The sequence below is a fragment of the Phycodurus eques genome, chromosome 9 (genome assembly GCF_024500275.1).
Source record: "Phycodurus eques isolate BA_2022a chromosome 9, UOR_Pequ_1.1, whole genome shotgun sequence".
NCBI lineage: Eukaryota > Metazoa > Chordata > Actinopteri > Syngnathiformes > Syngnathidae > Phycodurus > Phycodurus eques.
In genome coordinates this window covers 13,322,975-13,343,498 of record NC_084533.1, presented here as the reverse complement: position 1 = coordinate 13,343,498, position 20,524 = coordinate 13,322,975, and the positions used below count along the sequence as shown (strand labels likewise).

General features: G+C 41.0%; 1 protein-coding gene across 3 annotated transcripts; it reads left to right on the top strand.

The window, feature by feature from the left end:
* The first annotated feature begins 911 nt into the window (after positions 1-911).
* zgc:66447 (SLAIN motif-containing protein-like) lies at positions 912-20,276 on the top strand. 3 transcript variants are annotated; one of them, XM_061685782.1, is made up of 9 exons: positions 912-1,186; positions 1,569-2,193; positions 5,921-6,057; positions 10,595-10,717; positions 13,098-13,238; positions 14,195-14,524; positions 14,675-14,815; positions 17,983-18,268; positions 19,416-20,276. In XM_061685782.1, exons 2-9 carry the CDS (start codon positions 1,574-1,576, stop codon positions 19,468-19,470), a joined length of 1,833 nt encoding a protein of 610 aa, XP_061541766.1. In that variant the 5' UTR covers positions 912-1,186; positions 1,569-1,573; the 3' UTR covers positions 19,471-20,276. The 3 variants fall into 3 exon arrangements, with proteins under 3 accessions (XP_061541766.1, XP_061541765.1, XP_061541767.1); XM_061685781.1 differs by having other exon boundaries at positions 14,672-14,815; XM_061685783.1 differs by lacking the exon at positions 14,675-14,815.
* Positions 20,277-20,524: the final 248 nt, after the last annotated feature.

Here is a 20,524-nt window from a genome sequence, read left to right as displayed (position 1 = left end):
ACACTTTAAAAAACTATTCATTTGATTGCATTTTCTTATTTTATGTTTTTACACTATTTTTCACGGAGCCCCCCTGGTGCCAAGGTATGAGAAAAATAAAATTCATTGATAATCTGTTCCCTCAATTTAGTAATCCGTTCCCTCAGTTTAGTAAACTGTACCCTCAATTTAGTAATCCGTACCCTCAATTTAGTAATCCGTACCCTCAATTTAGTACTGTGTTTAGGAAACACGCAGGCTAATTGTAGCCAGTCCTGCTAGTACTGCTATATAATGATCAACCCCCTCGAACTACACCAATATTGCCTTTCAGTTGAAAAAATGGGATGTAGGATATATCACGACATGACAATTTATACACAGAATTCACACGAGTAAGAATATAACATACAAATAGAATTTATTTCACTTGACAGATATACGTAGATATACAGAGCCCCAGACATTTGCTTAACTGGGGGTACAGTTTACTAAACTGAAGGGTACAGTTTACTAAACTGAGGGAACGGATTACTAAACTGAGGGAACAGATTATCAATTAATTTTATTTTTCCTCATACCTTGGCACCAGAGGGGCTCCGTAATTTTTCTTTAATTAAACATGGAACAAAAATCATATGGTGTTTCTTTGGGGGGGGGGCTGGAACAAATGAATGGCATTCCAAATGATTTCAATGGGGTATATTGATTTAATATACGAGTACAATTTCCCTCGTGGTCACGTGAGGCAGGGTACCACTGTACAATACACGATTTCTCTTTGTGATCTTGTTCCAGGAAGGTCCAAGCCTGTAAGCAAACAGCGACACTAAGTGGCTGTAAAACACAATAACTGTCCATTCACCAATATTGCTTCCCTCCAATAGGGGGCGCCCAAGAACAGCGAGAGCACCCTTGGGGGGAGGGGCTCTGCGGCTCTTGCTCAGTATGCTAACTAAAGTCCATCAACAAGCTAGTTATACGCGAGCGACATGAATGCAAACGGTGCACTCCCATTGGCATCATTACGACAACATGGACACGAACTGAAAGCAAGCGAGGCGTTTACGCGGCCATTAAAGAGGACATTTACCGGGTTAAGATTCACGGAGTGGCTGCTTGTGTTGTTCGGGGGAGTTGTTTGAGCTCGGAGTGGCGGCCACGTTCAGTCGTCACGGCTCGCGAGGACAACACTGAGCGTTGACCGGTACGTTTGTTTTGCTCATAGCATGCTAGTCTGCCTCACATCAACCAGAGTACTTGCACGTTTAAGCACCTAGTGTTGCACTACTCTGTTAATTGACGAAAGCAATAATACTGGTTTATGGGGCTATATTATTTTTAAGAGTTATGTTTTTACGCGTTTGGTTGCGAGTGTCTCAATGTGCTTGTGAATATGAACGTCGTTTCGCTGAAATTGGCTTGTTACTTGTCGCTCGTTTGGGGATGGTTCGTCACACATTTATGTTCTGATTAATTTGTTGTGTGTGGGACAGACAAGAGAGAGCGAGTTTACGTTTCCTTTGTTTTGTTAATAATCCACCATGACTTCATTGTAGCAATGCTAATGAGAGTGTAACTCCCAACAGCGGAAATGGTGGTTCCAGAAAGCGCCAGCCTGGTCCCCCGGCCTGACAATGGTAGTCCCCCTGACCTCATTGAGGGCTCCAAGCTTGGGTGCGAGGAGGAAGTGGAGGGAGCTCAAGACCTAGCGGGGGTGGAGCTGGAGGAGGTCCGGAAGTTGCAGGAACTCGTTCATCGACTGGAGGTGCAGAATGAGACTCTGCGCAACAGGGGTAGCAAAAACATCATCAGCCGAGGAGCCAGCAGCAAGAGCAACCTCACATTGGCAGTCAGTATCAACAAGAGGCTAAATTGCACAGCAGGCAACCTGGGGAGCAGAGACTTGGAGCTGTCACCCCCACTGGAAAGCTTCAGCAGCAGTGACGACATGTCCCCACTCCCGGGGACCAACAGGCTGGATGGGGATGAGGACGAAGATGCAGCCGAGGATGTCGGTCCATGCAGCGGCTTTCTTAGTAGTGGTGGGCCAAGACAGGGCCAAAGCCAGACGCCGGACAGCCCATCGCAAGGGAGTTATGAGTCCGAGACACTAGCAGAGAGCGATTCAGGGATGGAGCCATCTGCTCTGGAAGAGGTGGACCTTCTCGATTTGGAAGATGAGTGTGGTGAAGTCGAAGATGAGGACAGTTGGTATGTTTCATTAACTGCACTACACATCGCAGCAATGTTTCAACATGTCTTAAATACACATAAAACAGTACCTTAAATGTCACATTTCATCGTTTGTCTTAATCCAAGTAAAATGAGTCACATGAACATTTTTTGTTGAACTCTTGCAACTGAGTTTCTCCCTATAGGGCAAGTGACCTATGTCTAAATTGGCCATTTAGTATTTTACATAATTCTGAGACATAAACATCTTTGTTTTATATTTATTTATATTTATATATATATATATATATATATATATATAAAAGGCTGAGCAACACCACAAGTCATCTTTAGCATTTATCAGCAAAGGAAATGTAGCCAGCTGGTGGGAGAGATTTCAGAAGCAGTAAGTTGTGTTAGCTGTCACTTAATTTAACTCTCAATAACGAAAACATGTAACAGATATACCCTGACTTAGTACTTGTCTGACAGGTTTTGATGGAGTTTTTAAGACCATAGTTAAAAGGAATGAAAAATTAATAGTGGATTATTTATATGTTGCCCTTTTTAGGCCCCTTTGCACAGTATTATATATATATATATATATATATATATATATATATATATATATATATATATATATATGTGTGTGTGTGTGTGTGTGTGTGTGTGTGTGTGTGTACACATATATTTGGGTAAAGTTTTAATTTGAGCGATTCTGGTCCCGATTCTGGCTCCTCATTTTGATTCCGGTTCCAAACGATTCTCGATTTTGATTATTTTAGGGGGCTGCATCAAAAAAGTTTGCATGGTTTAAATAAGGGGTGTCCAAATTTGCTAAGCAGCCCACAGCATAGTCTAAAATTAACATTTGACTCAGGGTTCTTGATAACCAGTGTCAATAGCAAACATATGAACGAAAAGGCAATGGGTGTGTAACTTAACCAATTGACTTAATATTCATTAATTATTTCAGCTAAAAGTTAAATACAGCATTGTTAAATCAGTTATTTTTAAGACTGTTTTATCACGTCAAATGGTTTATATGTGCAAGTGTTAACTTAACCTCCTGTTTTAAGCATGTAGCCTTTTATTTTGAAGGATATGCACCTGAACTATGCATTTTCGCACGAAGGGTAACTTCATACCACACCGGTAAAAGTAAAACGAGATGGCATGAAAAAGAGTAATGAATGGAACCAAATGCTCTGTAAAATGTTGATTCCTTTACCTACCCAACGATGAGGCACAAGGTTAGTGTATGTGAATTTTGTCCCACTTCGTTGTGATGTAAAATTTGACCTTTGGTGACGTTTTAGCTCAATGTTAATCTTGTAATGTGACTGTTTCTACTTTCTTTCCAGTATGGTAAAATAACTAATATTTTATTTTTGTATCTATCATCAGCTCTTACGTTGCTTAAAAACAATTAGTGCAAGAGTGCACCCCCGCCGTTTAACTTGTTAGCGGCCTCAACGTTGGCATAGACAGTATTTTATTGTTTCACACTCACCCATCCGTCCTCACTAAAGTTCCGCACGGTGTCGGCTGAGGCTCGGAGCGGGAGGGAGCATGTCAGACTTCTACACTTCGCGAAAGGCCCCTTTGCACAATATAATCTAATTCCAATTCCTGGTCATTTATTTTAACAAAGTTAAGAAACACTTTTGTTCGCCACCGCCATTGGGCACACGCACGTCTTTGTGTGCGTTCTTCTTCGTTGGCTTTCGCCACACACACTCACACAGACCCACACACACAAAAATGATATGAGAAAACGTTTTTCTCAAAGCCATGGGTATAGTTTTTGAAAATATTTATGCTTTTTGTTGAACAGTGACGATACATTGAGGTATAGTTTGAAAAATAAAACATTTGCAAAAGTAGGAATCTTGTAAAGTACTACTGTAAATTAAATTTGTAAGGTTCAATAAAAGTTAGGTATTTGAAAGAGACCTTTGAAGCATCATATCTCAATGCAATATTAATTACTTCCAATGCTTGGCTTTGTGCTTTACTTTGTTTTGACTGTAGGTCAGATTTTTATTTGATAATTTCTGGTGTTCAGTTTGAACGTACATCATATTTCCCAAAGTAGCTATAGGAAAGGGGGAAAAAAATGCTAAAAGCTGCCAGTTTAGCTCCTTAACAGCCAGTCAGTCAGTCCATTCATTTCTTATTTCATCATTAGCCATACCATATGTGCTTTAGCGGTGCATCATAGCCAAAATACCCAGTAATCCTGGTTGGAACATAATCTGAGCTGGCCTGGCTGCTGCCGCATGGATAAACTGCTTTGGGTGGGATTGCGCAGCATGTGACACAGGGCCCCTACTGTGACCAGGCTGCAACTGGGACAGAAACATTGGCGCGAAAGGAGGCTGTCCAAGCTCTGGGGAATGCGGGGGGCAATCATTACACCGAGGTAATGGAACTCATGGTTGGCTGTGCAGAACAATATTATTATTTTCAAATAATGGATAATATTTCTACGTGTTCTTTATGTACTGTGTACTTTCCAAGAAAACCAATATGGATTACAATGTTGGATTACATTGTGATTAAATTAGATACATGAACAATCCGAGATCCAATAACTGTATCAAAATACTGTATATGCCTTGACAAATATAGTAATGCTAATTTTTGATTGACAGTCTCCCATAGGGTATTAATAGGACAATCCTGTGGAACTGCTGATTTTGAACACAATGCGTTGATCCTGGTAGACTTCTAAGTTCTAATCAAAACCTCTACTTTCTCAGTGAGCTGAAGTCTCATTTGCTGGGATGTTCTGTAATGATGATGCTTTTGTGTGACTTTTGAAGTGTATATTTCTTTAAAATTTTGGTTGAACTCCAAAATGTACTACAATGCAGGTGCTTTGAAGGTTCAACTGCATGTTTAAATGATTGTGATGTATTATTGCACCATTGCAAACTACAACCCTAGTTATTCTATAGTTCAATTATTACCGTTTTGACAGTGTCAATCAAAACTGAACATTAGCTCATAGTGAAATGTCACTCAGATGACAGTACATTTTTGCACTACAACCACAACTAAAACCAGAGCTAAACTATTTATTTAAAATATTTATAAGGCCATAGGGGATGTGACTATGCAGTTAATATGGTGAGCAGAATCAATTGCAAGCATGATGCAGGGTACTTAAACCTTGCTCTGTGTGCATGTAGAGATCACCATAGAGAGAAGCAGCGGGATGTGCGACCTGAATATTTCTGTTGCTGCTCATTCTACTAGGAATATTTTTGCCTTTGTGTTTGTCCAGTGGGAAGATAATTTGTGGTTGATTCTGGTTCTGAACCAGTTGTTCCGCGTCTTTTGTGTACACACCTCAAAGGTTCAGCCCATGTGACCGTCACTTCCAAACTCCTGGCTATTTTCCTTCACTGAAAAAACTGCACACTTGTGACAGCAATGAAAAAAAAAAACACAAAGGCTTTTTCTTTTTGATTGAGCAGATTTCTTGAATTAATACCCAGGCCTCAATTAGACAGCCTTGTTATCTCGTGTAAATCAGATGAAACGTGAACATGTTAATTTTTCTGAACGTTTTTTCCTCCCTGACATTTTCCTCAAGCTATGAAAATCTGTGTGGTATAGTATCAGTTTTGTGCCTAAGAAGCCGCTAGCCACAGAGATCCATTTAGTTTAATGCCCTACACACTAATGTTGCTCTAGGTATTGCCCATCTCACTTTCACCCTTTTTGCACTCGTTTGAAAAATGGGTTTTCTTTGCAGGTTGTATGTGTCGCCTAAAAAAGAAGTATCAGAGGCAGGCCCCGAGTCTCCCCTGAAGTGGTGTCGGCAGGTTTTGGACCACCGCAGCCCAGAGACAGAGAAGGCATGTCGGACCCTAATCAACCGTTTGGACCAGAGTATGTGTTTCACGCAATACATTTTAACATACCATTTATTAGAGGTGGAACAAAATATTGATACAGGAACTCCTTGATTTACGAACGAGTTCCGTTCCTATGGTGGCGACGTAACACGAATTTCCGCGTAAGTTGGATTTCAACGTTAAAGTTGAAATTTACGGCGAAATACTTCTGTTACGGGTATTGTCCCACGTGATCGTGACAGCAAGCTCAGTGTGTGTGGGCGTGTGCGTCGATGTGTGAGTGAGACGGGACTGCGCAGGCGTCGTCCGGCGGGACTGTGAAGGAGGAAGGACTGCGCGCCGGTGCAAGTGTGTACAGTAGCAAGTGTAGTGACGGCGACCGGGGAAGAGTAGCGATTAGCGGAGGACACGTTGACGTTGAATGTGCAGAGGAGCTAATAAAGCCATTAAAGCAGCAAATCGGTGCTTCGTGCCTTTATTGTTGCCACCACCCAACTCAGCTGTGCAACAAGAGAAGGGAGTTAACCCCTGCGTCTCCCGACCACGGTCAGGTGACCGTAGCAGGAAAGGTTAACACTTCGTATAAAGAAACTAAAATACCATAAAATAAAAAAATTAAGATGCTGTACTTACCATTACTGCTGAGAGTGAGAAAAAAGGAGGGCAAAAAAGGCAAAGATACTCCCGGCGCACAAACACAGACATGCACTAGCTAAGCAGAAACACTATGGTGCTGGGACAAAATGGCGGACGAGGCACTGGCGTCGTGAAGTCGAAACGTCATAGGTCGAGTGCGTCTTAACTCGAGGAGTTCCTGTATTGTTTTGTTTGAGCTTGGCTTATTGGCTCCCACGTAACTTGAAACCTGGATACATGAGCATCAAATATCAATATATTAGCTGGCTGATGTCCAAGAACTTTGACAATTTTTACATTATTTTTTTTTTAATACGTGTTCTGTGGTCCGACGAGTGCACATTTCAAATTGTTTTTGGAAATTGGGGACGTCGTGTCCTCCGGGCCAAAGAGGAAAAGAACCATCCGGACTGTTATGGATGCAAAGCCAGCATCTGTGATGGTAATGGGGGATGTGTTCGCGTCAATGGCATGGGTAATTTAAACATCTGTGAAGGGACTATTAATCCTGAAAGGTACATACAGGTTTTGTAGAAACATGCTCCCATCCAAGCAATGTCTTTTTCATGGACGCCCCTGCTAATTTCAGCAAGACAATGCCAAACCACATTCTGCACGTGTTACAACAGCGTGGCTTCGTAGTAAAAGAGTGCGGGTACTAGACTGGGACGCCTGCAGTCCAGACCTGTCTCCCATTGAAAATGTGTGGCGCATTATGAAACGTAAAATACGACAACGGAGACCCCGGATTGTTGAACAGCTGAAGCTGTACATCAAGCAAGAATGGGAAAGAATTCCATCTACAAAGCTTCAACAATTAGTGTCCTCAGTTCCCCAAACGTTTATTGAATGTTGTTAAAAGAAAAGGTGATGTAACACAGTGGTAAACATGACCTTGTCCCATCTTTTTGGAACGTGTTGCAGCCATAATATTCCAAGTTAATGATTTGCTAAAAACAATAAAGTTTGTCAGTTTGAACATAAATATCTTGTCTTTGTAGTGTATTCAATTAAATATAGTTTGAACATGATTTCCAAATCATAGTATTCTGTTTTTATTTGTTTAACACAACGTCCCAACTTCATTGGAATTGGGGTTGTAACTTGATAAAACACTGCAGTAAATTGCAGATGTTTTGACTGTGCATACACACACACACACACACACACAGCAACATCAGAATTTACCTTTTTTTTAATTGATGTTCATGCTGTGGTAAAAAAATCAGAAGTTACTATTTACTCAGTACTTGAGAAATAATTTCACTGTGTACTTTTTACTCTTACTGAAGTAATTTTTTTGGAGGACTACTTTTTACTTGAGTCACATTGTCAAGTAACAGTACTCTTACTTGACGACAATGTTTGGCTTCTCTACCCACTTCTGGAGCGGACATCCTCTATTGCTACTCTTACGTTTACTCTTACATTTGTGCTCATCAGATCAGCCCGTGCCGTATTTGTTGTACTGGTCTTTTATATTTTCGCATTGAGGTGCTGCGGGTCGTGGCCCTGGTTGTGGTCCCAGCGGAACCGCGAAGCACACGTAACACCGGCGACAAGAGTTGATCCGCTAGTACATTTTGTATTAATTAGGAAACGCGGCTACAATTATCTAATTAGTTTACGGATGTAAATGTTAAATGTATTAAGCGACGGAACGATGTTAAGGATTATGTCAATTTAATTTCCCTGGAGGATTCATTTGGGATTACCATATTTTCACGACCATAAGGCGCACCGTATTAAAAGGCGCAGTCTCAGTTACGGGGTCTATTTCTGTATTTAATACATACATAAGGTGTACCGTATAATTGGCCGCAGGCATGGTAAAACATACGCTATCTTAAAACATACGGTAGCATGCATGCACGCTAAAACAATGTTTTTAAAAAGGCAGCGGGAGCAAAACTGAGTTCGGTTGTACTTTATTGAAGTATTTAACAATGTACTCATGTTATTTTTTGGTCAATCCTCATCCACAAATCCATCAAAGTCCTCATCTTCTGTATCCGAAATCAACAGCTGGGCAAGTTCTGCATCCAACACGCCAGGTTCCCTCTCGTCATTGTCAGAGTCAGTCTCGTTGCCATGCGGCGCCTCAGAAATTATGTCGGCTTTTACGAAAGCTCGAACAACAGTGCAAGCAGACACGTTAGCCCAAGCATCCACAATCCATTCACAAATTGTGGCGTAACTCGCCCGGCGGTGCCTCCTAGTCTTAGTAAAGCTGTGTTCGCCATCTGTCATCCATCGCTCCCACGCCGCTCGCAACTTCACTTTGAACGTCCTGTTTACACCAATGTCCAGCGGTTGGAGTTCCTTCGTCAAGCCTCCCGGAATGATGGCAAGGTCCGAGTTATTGCACTCAGTCGAATGGTGACTGTAGAGACTCTTCTCCCGGCTGTTCTTTGATCATTAATCCATTGCTCGAGTTGGTCTTCCAACTTGGGCCACCTCGCCTTGTTTCCGCGTAAACTCAGTTTCGTCTTCTTGACTTGGCGAAGCTTGTTTTCCTGTTTCCTCCACTTGCGAACAATGGATTCGTTGACCTTGAATTCTCTCGCGGCTGCTCGAGTCCCATGTTCCTCCGCGTAACTAATAGCTTGCAGTTTAAACTGTGCTTCGTAATCATGTCTCTTCGTAGGTGCCATTTTCGGGGGTCCTTAGCCAAACCGATGCACATACCGGAACTATATACCTACTGGGGCCTTGTCTTTAGAATCCTCTGTCACGCACCCTTTACGTCCGCATGCTGTCCTCACTCACAAAAGTTTTGGAACAAAGTTTAATGAACTGATGAGACCAAGATAAACCTCTGCCAAAGTGATGGAAAGGCCAAAATGTGGAGAAAGAAAGGATCTGCTTATAATCCAAAACACACAAGCTCATCTGTGAAGGATGGTGGAGGTAAAATCATGGCTTGGGCTTGGATGGCTGCTACAGGAACAGGCTCACAAGTCTTTATTGATGATGTAACTCATGACTGTAGTAGCAGAATGAATTCTGAAGTCTACAAAACCTTTTTTCTGGCAATTTACAGTCAAATGCATCCAAACTAAGCAAGAGAAGCATGCAACAAGACAATGACCCAAAACACACTGCCAAGACAACAAAGGACTTCATCAGTGGGGAAAAGTGGAAGGTCTTAGACTGGCCATGTCAATCACCGGACCTTAACCCTATAGAGCATGCATTTTACCTCCTGAAGAAGAGACTGAAGGGAGAAACCCCCAGAAACAAACAAAAACTGAAAGAGGCTGCAGTAAAGGCCTGGAAAAGCATTTCAAATGAAGAATGCAACAGTCTGGTGTAGTCAATGGATCGCAGGCTTGATGCAGTTATTGCAAGTAAGGGTTATGCCACCAAATACTAAATGTTATTCACTTTAAGTTAATTTAATAATGTCTGTTCCAATAAATTTGGTCACTTGAAAAGTGGGTGACTTCAAACAAAAGGTACTCTGTCCTTAGTTGTTTAACACATCTAGATATAAATACCATAAAATAGAAGCTGAAAATCTGAACTTTTGTCTCATATTCATCTTTTGATCTGAAACCCAAATGTCTTAAGTATACAACAAAAACAATTAATTGACCTTGCCATTCTAATGATTTTTGAGGGGACTGTATTTATTCGTACAAATAAAGCCCATGGCCCGCAATAAATACCTTCCACCTGCCCCCAATCCTGGAATGAGCATATATAATTACATAGTGTTGTTTGAAACTGCAAAATTGTAAGAATGTGTCATACTGCAGAAGCTCTTCCCCTGTGGGAATTGGAGCGCTACACTGTTTTCATTACGCTTCTTTTGTTACTTTTAAACCCTCCTGTAACCTCAGGTTGTCCATTACACCTGTCCCACCTTAACTTTTCTATTGTTTATGTCCTCCACAATGTCATCCTATCTATCACTTCCTGTTTCCCAACAGCATCCCGGTGGAGGAACATGTACAGCAGCCCGTCGGCAGAGGCAGGCTCGGCAGGCTCAGGCCTGATCTCTCCTGGGTACCCTAAATCAACTAACAAATCTCTACTAACCTGTGGCAGCTCAGGTATGGCATGACATTAACACGCTGTGCTCTTCATGTTCTACACAACACTACAGCGGGACGGACATAAATTTTTTCTGGGATGTAGGTCACTTGTCATGTATGCACTAACGTGTCAAACACTCAACAATTGGTCCACTTGAGAGCTTTTTGCATGTTTTACTGGTTCAAATATAGATCACATATACTTGAAATTATTGCTCATCCTTTTCAATGTCACAATGTCCAGTCAATCAGTGGCTACTTTACTCTTTCTGTTACTCTGTCAAAGTAAACCCAGAAAAAAATTAATGGAAGAACATTTACAGAAAATGTTTCATGTTAATAACGTTAGGGAATTGGCAAATTAACTTGTTCCTGAGTGGGACCTCAGACGTCAGTCTGTTTGAATGCTGGTTGAATTCAAATTTGTTCTAATTGTTTTTATTAAAAAAAAAAAAAGGGAGGGGGGTGCAAAACCGCTGCCATCACAAATCGTTTATAGCTATCCAGGCAGTTTCTAAAGTAATATTTTAACATTGTTAAGCTTAGTATAAGTAAATCACTATTATACAGTGAAAGACACTTTAAACCCTCTTTAATGACATTGGGTAATACAAATTATCTCTCTGGTGCAACTCATACAATTGCCACATGTATAAAATACTCAAAAACCAACGCTAAAATGCTAAAAGAAATGAAATACTGATAAGTGACAGCACATAGAGCAAATAATATTAGTTGACATCTTCACTCACACACTTTCATGACAAACAACAAAAACATGAAATTAAAATGCACAACATCCAACGCAAAGTCCTTAAACTGCCCCCCCCCCCCAAAAAAAGTGACTACTGGGTGAGAGTACTCAAACAAGTCTGTCAGGAAGGGAAACAAAGAGAACAGGAAGTAGACAAGTTAACATAATAAAGTAACATCTGAAGAAATAAACCTAGAAAAACTGAAGAAAGAACAGTGTTTACTCACGCGTACAATAACTTAGTGAAGCAATATTTGCGGCTGGCAGAGTTTTTAAAATTCCACTCTACAGTGTAAATTTAGCTAGAGTGTAGGTTTACATGTCACTATGATGATCTGTGTTTTATGTAAAGCTAGGATGCTATAGAAGATGCTTAGTAATTGTTTAAAGTATGTGTGATTTGTACTTTGGTGGTTAAACAGTGGTATTTAAGCAGTGCTAACATCAATGAAATGTGCATAACTGACTTTACTTGATGGGTGTTACATTTGCTCTCCTGGTTTTCCTGGCATTTCTCACATTGCTAATGTCGTCAAAGCCTTTAAGTAACAGTTTTTGCATGGCTTTTGGTGTGGTAAAACAATATAATCCCAGACTTGTGATACAGCCTGTTTTTCCTGGTTTGTCCTTTCTGTCAAATAGGACACCTATAGGTTTGTATAAAAATATATCTAAACATCCTAGATTCTTGCTAATCAGGGTACAAGCATCAAATCAGTGTTTTTGTTTCTGGTTTGTTTTAACTATAACACAGGCTTCCAGCACATTCTGATTGTTTTAGCAGTATTTAATTATGAATGGTAAAATGAACCTCATCAATCAGCCTCTGTCATGAGCACAGTAGTCTGACAAATTCTAAAGGCACATAATCTTTTGTGATCAATTCACAAGCACAAGGCTGGTGATCTAACATTCATCATTGTCCTGTTACTGTGTGAAACGATTCCATCAGTGAGAGCATTAAGGCGTGAATGTTCCTTCGTAATTTCTACAGCCTGAGATGTGCTCTTTGTCTTAGTATTAATTACTGTATTGACATGAATCCCTGAGGTCATCCACATTCTGTTCCGGTAAGCTTGTCAAACTCTTTTTTTTTTTTTTTTTTTTTTTTTTTTTTTAAATTTTTTAATTTTTTTTTTTTTTTTGTCCGGATTTAGAATCAGTTTGTCCTAAAAGAAAATTGACAGGGTCATACTGTTGCGATAATAAATCCACCATTAATTGAAAACAATAAAATACTCACCAATGCATTTTACTGAAGGTTTAGAGGTATGATGGCAATATGTAAATCGCTCTGCATAATGGTCACACACGGCTCCATTTCTAGTGTGCGTTTATATATTTTATTATCATTGTGGACTGAGTAGATAGGACAGAGATGTGCGTACCACTTCACTACACTCCCTCTATGCTGCAGTAAATTCCGTTCATGCCTTTATGACTGTTGTCACATTTCTTATCTTTGCTATCACTGGGGTATTTCTCGGGTCGAAAAACAAAAATAAACCACCAAATAATATCAGCATTATATGAAGCCACTCATGGTGGCATTTTTCTTCTCAATTTGATACAATCTTGGGGCACTTTACTATGTATTTCCATGACTAAATCTAACACATTTTAATACATCATCCCACCCGACAGGTGTCTCAGGTGTACCCTCAGCACTGAGCTCTCAGTCTTCTATAGACAGTGAGCTCAGTACTTCGGATGACTCTGTCTCGATGGGTTATAAGCTACAGGATCTTACTGATGTCCAGATAATGGCTCGTCTACAAGAAGAGAGTAAGTAGAGACTTGAGCTGACGATGCTACTTTCATGTAAAGATGGCAAAAAATTGCGACATCAGCTATAACAGAAGACCAGGCATTTATAGGGCACAAGTGTAAAAAGACTGACACTTTTTCAACACCCTGGCACTACAGTGTGCGCTTTCGTCTGTCATATGAAACAACATGCAGTGACATTGCTTTCAACACACAACAGCAGAAGTGTCAGGTGTTAAGCTTCAGACCTCATGCCCCCCAGCATTGCGGAATTCACTTGCGCGCACACTTGACAACACACACACTGTTTCGTCGCTACTTACCTACCGTAATTTCCCGTGTATAATGGACATTTGTTTACCCCAAAAATTGTCAAAATTGTCATTATACATAGGTATAGGGGAAAATGGGAAAAAAGTTCACATTTTATAAATGTATGCCGCCATCTAGAGGTTATGAGAAAGGTGTACACTTTCATTCTAATGTGCCACCACCACCTAGAGGTTATGAAAAATGTGTAACCTACACTTTCATTCCAATATGAGAGGGGGAATATATGACTGCATGTATGTACAGTTGTGCTCATAAATTTACATACCCTGGCAGAATTTGTGAAAACATTTTTTTTTTTTGAAATACAACTGACTGAAGAACAACCATCATTAATTTCTTTATGGTTATGTTTTATTTAATCATAATGCTTTTCTGAAATGCTTGACAGTTTAATTTAAATCCCATTCAAATAAAATTAAACGTCTTTCGTCTGGCCCTTCATGTTTTCTTTAAAGAATTGTAGCCATCTTACAAATTCTGCCTGGGTAATCAAACATGAGCACAACTGTGTGTTTTCTCATTTACTAAATAAAAGTAGGGTGAAAAGATTCCACCTCTATAGGTGGGATTTGTCTAAATGGAAAATAAAGAAAATTGTCATGAATGTGGGATTATTCTCTAATTGGTCTTTTTAATGTCAGGTCTGAGGCAAGATTACGCTTCCAGTTCAGCGTCTGCATCTCGCCGCAGCTCTACAACATCCCTGCAATCGCTTCGTCGTGGCGGCACCTACAGCGACCAGGAATTTGACAATTACAGCCTGGAAGATGAAGATGATGAATTCAGCCCTGTGCCCCAACAACACCACCGCTTCACTCCCTCGCCCTTGGGCTCACCTCGGTGTCTGTCACCCTCCACTTCCAACCATGGTCAGGAGCACGGTAGCAGACTCGGGGTCCCTCGCACAAGAACACCCAGGCGATCTCTACAAGGTCCCAGTGCCGAGCTTCTCAAATTTGCCAAGAGTGAGGGTATGCAAGAAGCTTTACGGTTTCTGGCATGTTAAATTTGGGTAATTGGTCCAACTCAAAGCATGACCAAAACTGTGATAGTATTTTAGTTAAGGTGATCACATCCAAACCTTGTTGCTTAATATCTTGTCTAACCTGTGGTTCCAGAAGAGTTGAGGCATAGCATGCCTAATCTGGCCCCCCGCACCAGCCTACGTTCCCTGGAGGCAATCAGAAACAGCCGCAGCATGGAGGCTAACCTCCAGAGCTCTGGCAACCGCATGTCCCACTTGACTCCCTCCTCTTCCTCAGGTAACCCCACCCTCCTTTCCCTGGGCCTCTCCTCTAACAGAACAACACCTACCTGTTGGATACTGTTTCCCGAGGCAATGCCTCTTCCATTTCAACACCATGCTGCCACTTACAGCTCTGTTTCAATTATTAGAATGACGACTCCATCAATGCGTGTGTTTTGTTATCAGGAAAAAAATTGATAAGCAATATGTCTGTTATCGGTGATCTGTGAAAGCGAAAGCAGTATGTTGGACTTTAGTGTGTGTTTGCTTTGGTCATCTTAGATAGCACACTTACATCACAATGGTATTGTTCTGTCAGGTTATCCATTAATCTAAAGAATATACACCAGCGGTGGGCAAATTATTTCCCGGGGACCACATACGGCCCCCTCTGTTATTTCGTCCAGCTCACTGAACATTTACATGATCAAGAATACTGTAGTACCGTATTTTCACGACCATAAGGCGCACCGTATTAAAAGGTGCAGTCTCAGTTACGGGGTATATTTCTGTATTTAACACATACATAAGGTGCACCGTATTATTGGGCGCAGGCATGGTAAAACATACGCAAGCTTAAAACATACGGTAGCATGCATGAACGCTAAAACAATGTTTTTAAAAAGGCTAGCGGGAGCAAAACTGAGTTCGGTTGTACTTTATTGAAGTATTTAACAATGTACTCATGTTATTTTTTGATCAATCATCATCCACAAATCCATCAAAGTCCTCATCTTCTGTATCTGAAATGAACAGCTGGGCAAGTTCTCCATCAAACATGCCAGCTTCCCTCTCGTCATTGTCTGAGTCGGTCTCGTCGCCATGCGGCTCCTCATAAATGATGCCGGCTTTTACGAAAGCTCGAACAACAGTGCAAGCAGACAACGTCAGCCCAAGCATCCACAATCCATTCACAAATTGTGGCGTAACTTGCCCGGCGCTGCCTCCTAGTCTTAGTAAAGCTGTGTTCGCCATCTGTCATCCATGGCTCCCACGCCGCCCACAACTTCACTTTGAACACCCTGTTTACACCGATGTCCAACAGTTGGAGTTCCTTTGTCAAGCCTCCCGGAATGATGGCAAGCTCAGAGTTATTGCACTCAGTCGAATGGTGACTGTAGAGATGCTTCTCCCGGCTGTTCTTTGCTCATTAATCCATTGCTCGAGTTGGTCTTCCAACTCGGGCCACCTCGCCTTGTTTCCGCGCAAACTCAGCTTCGTCTTCTTGACTTGGCGAAGCTCGTTTTCCTGCTTCCTCCACTTGCAAACCATGTATTCGTTGATCTTGAATTCTCTCGCGGCTGCTCGATTCCCATGTTCCTCCGCGTAACTAATAGCTTGCAGTTTAAACTGTGCTTCGTAAGCGTGTCTCTTCGTAGGTGCCATTTTCGGGGGTCCTTAGCCAAACCGATGCACATACCGGAACTATATACCTACTGGGGGCGTGTCTTTAGCATCCTCTGTCACGCACCCTTTACGTCCGCATGCTCTCCTCAGTCATGTCTGCCATCCTCTATATAAGCAGCGTGTCGGCAGGAAATGCTCCCAGTCATTCAAGCGGAACGCTCATTAAAGTCACACAACAACATTTACAGATTTTGGAACTCGGTGCACACATAAGGCGCGCCGCATTATAAGGCGCCCCGTCCATTTTGGAGAAAATTTAAGACTTTTAAGTGCGACTTATGGTCGTGAGAAAACGGTATTTGTTGCATTGATTTAGCTATTCTTCTTCCAAAAATTACTTAATGCATTCATTCATTTTGTATTTATTTTTACAAATTCTTCATTAAATAATTGGTTAATTTATTTAGTTAGAAGTATTATAACATAAACTTACATATACATATAACAAAAGTAGTCACTTCATTAAATAATAAAGTTTTGATTATTCATCCATCCATCCATTTTCTATCGTGCTTATCCTCCTTTGGGTCCTGGGTGTACTGGAGCCTATCCCAGCTGACTTCTGGGGAAAGGCAGAGTGCACCCTGAACTGGTCGCCAACCAATTGTAGGGCACACCGAAACAAACAACCATTCACACTCGCATTCACACCCAAGGACAAAGAGTCTTCATGTGTGTTTTTGGAATGTGGGTGGAAACTGGAGTTCCCCGGAGCAAACCCACGAATACTCCACACATGAAGACCGAAGCCCGAAACTGTGAGGCGGATGTGCTAACCAGTTGGCCACCCTGCTGCCTAATTTGATTTCCAATAACATTAAAAATTAGAGTGAATTATTTTATTATTCAAAATATTTTACATAACTCTTCTTGCCTCATCTACAAATGACCTGGCCCGTCTGTCCATTTTCTACACCGCTTATCCTCACTAGGGTCGCAGGTATGCTGGAGCATATCCCAGCTATCTGCTTGCAGGGGGTATACCCTGAACTGGTTGCCAGCCAATCGCAGGGCACATATAAACAAACAACCATTCGCACACACATTCACACCTACGGGAACTTCAGAGTCCTCAATTAACCTACCACGCATGTTTTTGGGATGTGGGACATCAGTAGTACCCGGAGAAAACCCACACAGGCACGGGGCGAACATGCAAACTCCAGACGGGTGAAGCCGGATTTTAACCTCGGTCCCCAGAACTGTGAGGCAGATGACCTAACCAGTCGTTCACCGTGCCGCCATTTTTAAAAATCAAATGTGGCCCTTCAGCACACAAGTTTGCCCATCCCTGATACACTTCATCATCCAGGACACTTCAAGAGCAACTATATTTCAATATTCTGCCTTTTTCAAAACTGTCAGGGTGGTACTAAATTAAGAGTAAATTTATTATTGTTAGACCAGTAACAAATTTAGAAAAATAAAATAGAAACTTCTTAGTATTTCAATGCCATCGCAAAGTACAACCACAATAGATGGTGTCAGAAAAAGAAAAGACAGACTAACAGACTCTCATTGTCTATGTAACTTTGATCCAGCTCTTATACTGAAACTTATTAGGAATTGTAGGTGTAGGTAATGTTGCCTCTTCTGTGACATGCCTTTGGTAACATTCCTTACCCAACAATGTAACTTCCTTGCTCATCAAACCTGCTTGTCCCAATGTAGAAACTCTTATGTGCCACAGTCAGGTTTTTTTCTATCTTAAGTATTCACTTCTACAAGGTGTCATAAACACACCACTGACAAGCACTGTCTCTTGTTTACTAAAAGGTATGGTGAATAGTCGACTGCGCAGCAATGGCCAGTCACCTCTTTCTGTGCGTGCTCCGGTGAAAGCGGTCACCCCTGTGGGGTCCATGGCATCTCGTCAGCCTTCCAGAGGTCTGCCTGTTATCCAAGCACCTCCTGCTTCAGGGGCTCGCCGGGTCCAGCCCATTGGCTCTGCTAGTGGCGGACCCTACATACCAGGGAGAGCCTCCACTGGCGCTGGGCGGACTGCTGTGGACCGAGGACAGTCTGCACCCACCAGAAGTAAACTATCACAGCCGGCCAGGAGGTAAGCACTATGAAATACTTAAATTCAATATAATCTGTTTCATAATGATACTCTAATTTCAAAACAGTGTTTCCCAGTTTTTTTTTTTTTATATATTTGTTCCAGACTCAAACTGTTGCCATCATAAAACCTTTGTGACACTAAAATGTTTTAAGTAACATTTTACCATCCCCAACTGCCATACAAGTATATAGAGAAGCTGTCCTCTGTATAATACAATAAAAGTCAAATAAAGTAAAACTACACAACCTTTGAATGCAGCTGACATACATGTAATGGAAAGAGAACAGGAATGAGTTTGAGTAATATTGTCACCTATATTCTACTCTACAGACATTGCTGGAATTGTTTCACATTTTGATAGAGGTTGAGCTATTGTTTTATCTACCGGCATGTACCAAAATGTACCGGCATTACCAGACAACTGGCAACCCTTTATTGCTCAGTGACTGTTCTTTCTGTCAATGTCTTTATGTCTCAAAAGTGTTCTCTGTCAATTGACTGTTTGTTGTCGTACTAGAGCGGCTCCAACTACCGGAGACAAATTGTGTTTTTTGGACATACTTGGCAAATAAAGATGATTCTGATCTATTAAGTTGTATATTACATCTGCTTGGTAAAATTAATGAATAATTAATTAAAATTGACATTTAATTACCGTTGCTCATATTATGCTATAGTAAATCTGTACTTGTTCTGTAGTCATCACACTGATTAACTTTGTCATTACTGGTAAACTTCTGAGGTGGCATTAAAACAAAAAAGCCAAAGAGAACGCAAAACACGCCTGTTGCTCCATGAGCTGAAGTTTCTCGATGAAGTCTTGTTACATGATGACCGTTTGACTTATGTGCCAATTCCAGAATGTTTTGGTTGAACTCCATCTTGTACAACTTGTGTGGTGTTTGATTTTAAAGGTTCCGCCTCTTTGTTTTGGGTGTTGGTCGGTAACATACGTATATGAATGTAATAAAGTAATTACCATACTTCTAAACAAGCACTCAACTCTACTAGTGTTTAAATTCAATTGCAAATTTAAATATTTTGCCTATGATTTCATCATATTGTTGACAGTTATCATAAAAAGTAGTTTGCTGACCTCCAAATACTGTGAACAAAGGGAATAAAGACTGGATTTTATTAACAGGTCGTTGGGCATGGCTAAAATCTCAGATGAATCCTGGAAAGATGGCTGCTACTGAAGTTTGATGCCCGACGGTGGGTGTTCACTGCTGCAATCCTTGCTTTACTTTTCTCAGTGGCATCTTGCCAAGCAAGTGTGGACTAGATTTAGTCAAGACTCATCTCTTTATCTTGCATGAAGCATTGTCAACAATACCCAGCATGGATGCATTGGCAAACAAGGAGGCACACTCCAACAAATGTTATCTGGACACTCTCAAGAGCTTCCATAAGATTTGTTTGGGTCCATTTTAAGTTGAAATGTTAATTGTGAGAAACTGCTGTCATATTCATTAGTTGTAATTGCTTTGTGATGTTAAGATTTAAATGAAGTTGTTCATTTTCTGTGTGAATTCCTACTCCATGTAGGCACTAAGTACTGCATGCTTGATATTTTTTTGTTGTTGTTTCTTCTCCCATTGGTATGTAACTTTAATATGACAATTCTGTGTCTGTTGCACAATCTGTGAGAGTTTCAGAATGCTGGCATTGTTCACATTGAAATCATGGTCAGATTTTTGTTTACATTGTAAACTGCAGCATTGTATCACACTGCCCTCATGGATATTTAAGATTTAAAAAAAATATGGTTTGTGCCAAGGTGCATTTGAACTGCAACACTTTTTATAAATGATACCTAGTCATCAAAGTTACCATTATTCGGATGCATTATTGCATATCCATTGGCAGATTGGGATGTTTGTGTTTTGGAATCTACTGAAATAAAAAGTATGTTTATGCAATTCAGGCCTCCTGCCTTAGAACAGCTTTCACTCTCTTGTAGAGTACTTCTGAAAATAAATGAGAATAAAAATATATAACTATACTTTGACTAAAACAATGTGTGTTTGTGAGTCCTTGTCTATTTGCATCAAACTTAAGTTCCATTCTGGAGTAGCTGCGGCAGCAGGATGTTGTCGTTTCCTGGGTGGATGACCAAAATTGCTACCCCACCCACCATCACAAAATGGCCTACAGGCCTCATCTGTGTAAACTCAAATTTTGAGGAAAATATTCCGAATCGTTCGTGTGGTAATACCTACGTTTCGTTCGCAAGCATGGTGCGCATAATGT

Coding starts and splice junctions, on each gene's coding strand:
- zgc:66447 (XM_061685781.1), top strand. CDS start 1,574: ATGGTGGTTCCAGAAAGCGCCAGCCTGGTCCCCCGGCCTGACAATGGT. Junction 2,194..5,920: donor GTCGAAGATGAGGACAGTTG/GTATGTTTCATT, acceptor TTTTCTTTGCAG/GTTGTATGTGTCGCCTAAAA. Junction 14,525..14,671: donor CAAATTTGCCAAGAGTGAGG/GTATGCAAGAAG, acceptor CTGTGGTTCCAG/AAGAGTTGAGGCATAGCATG.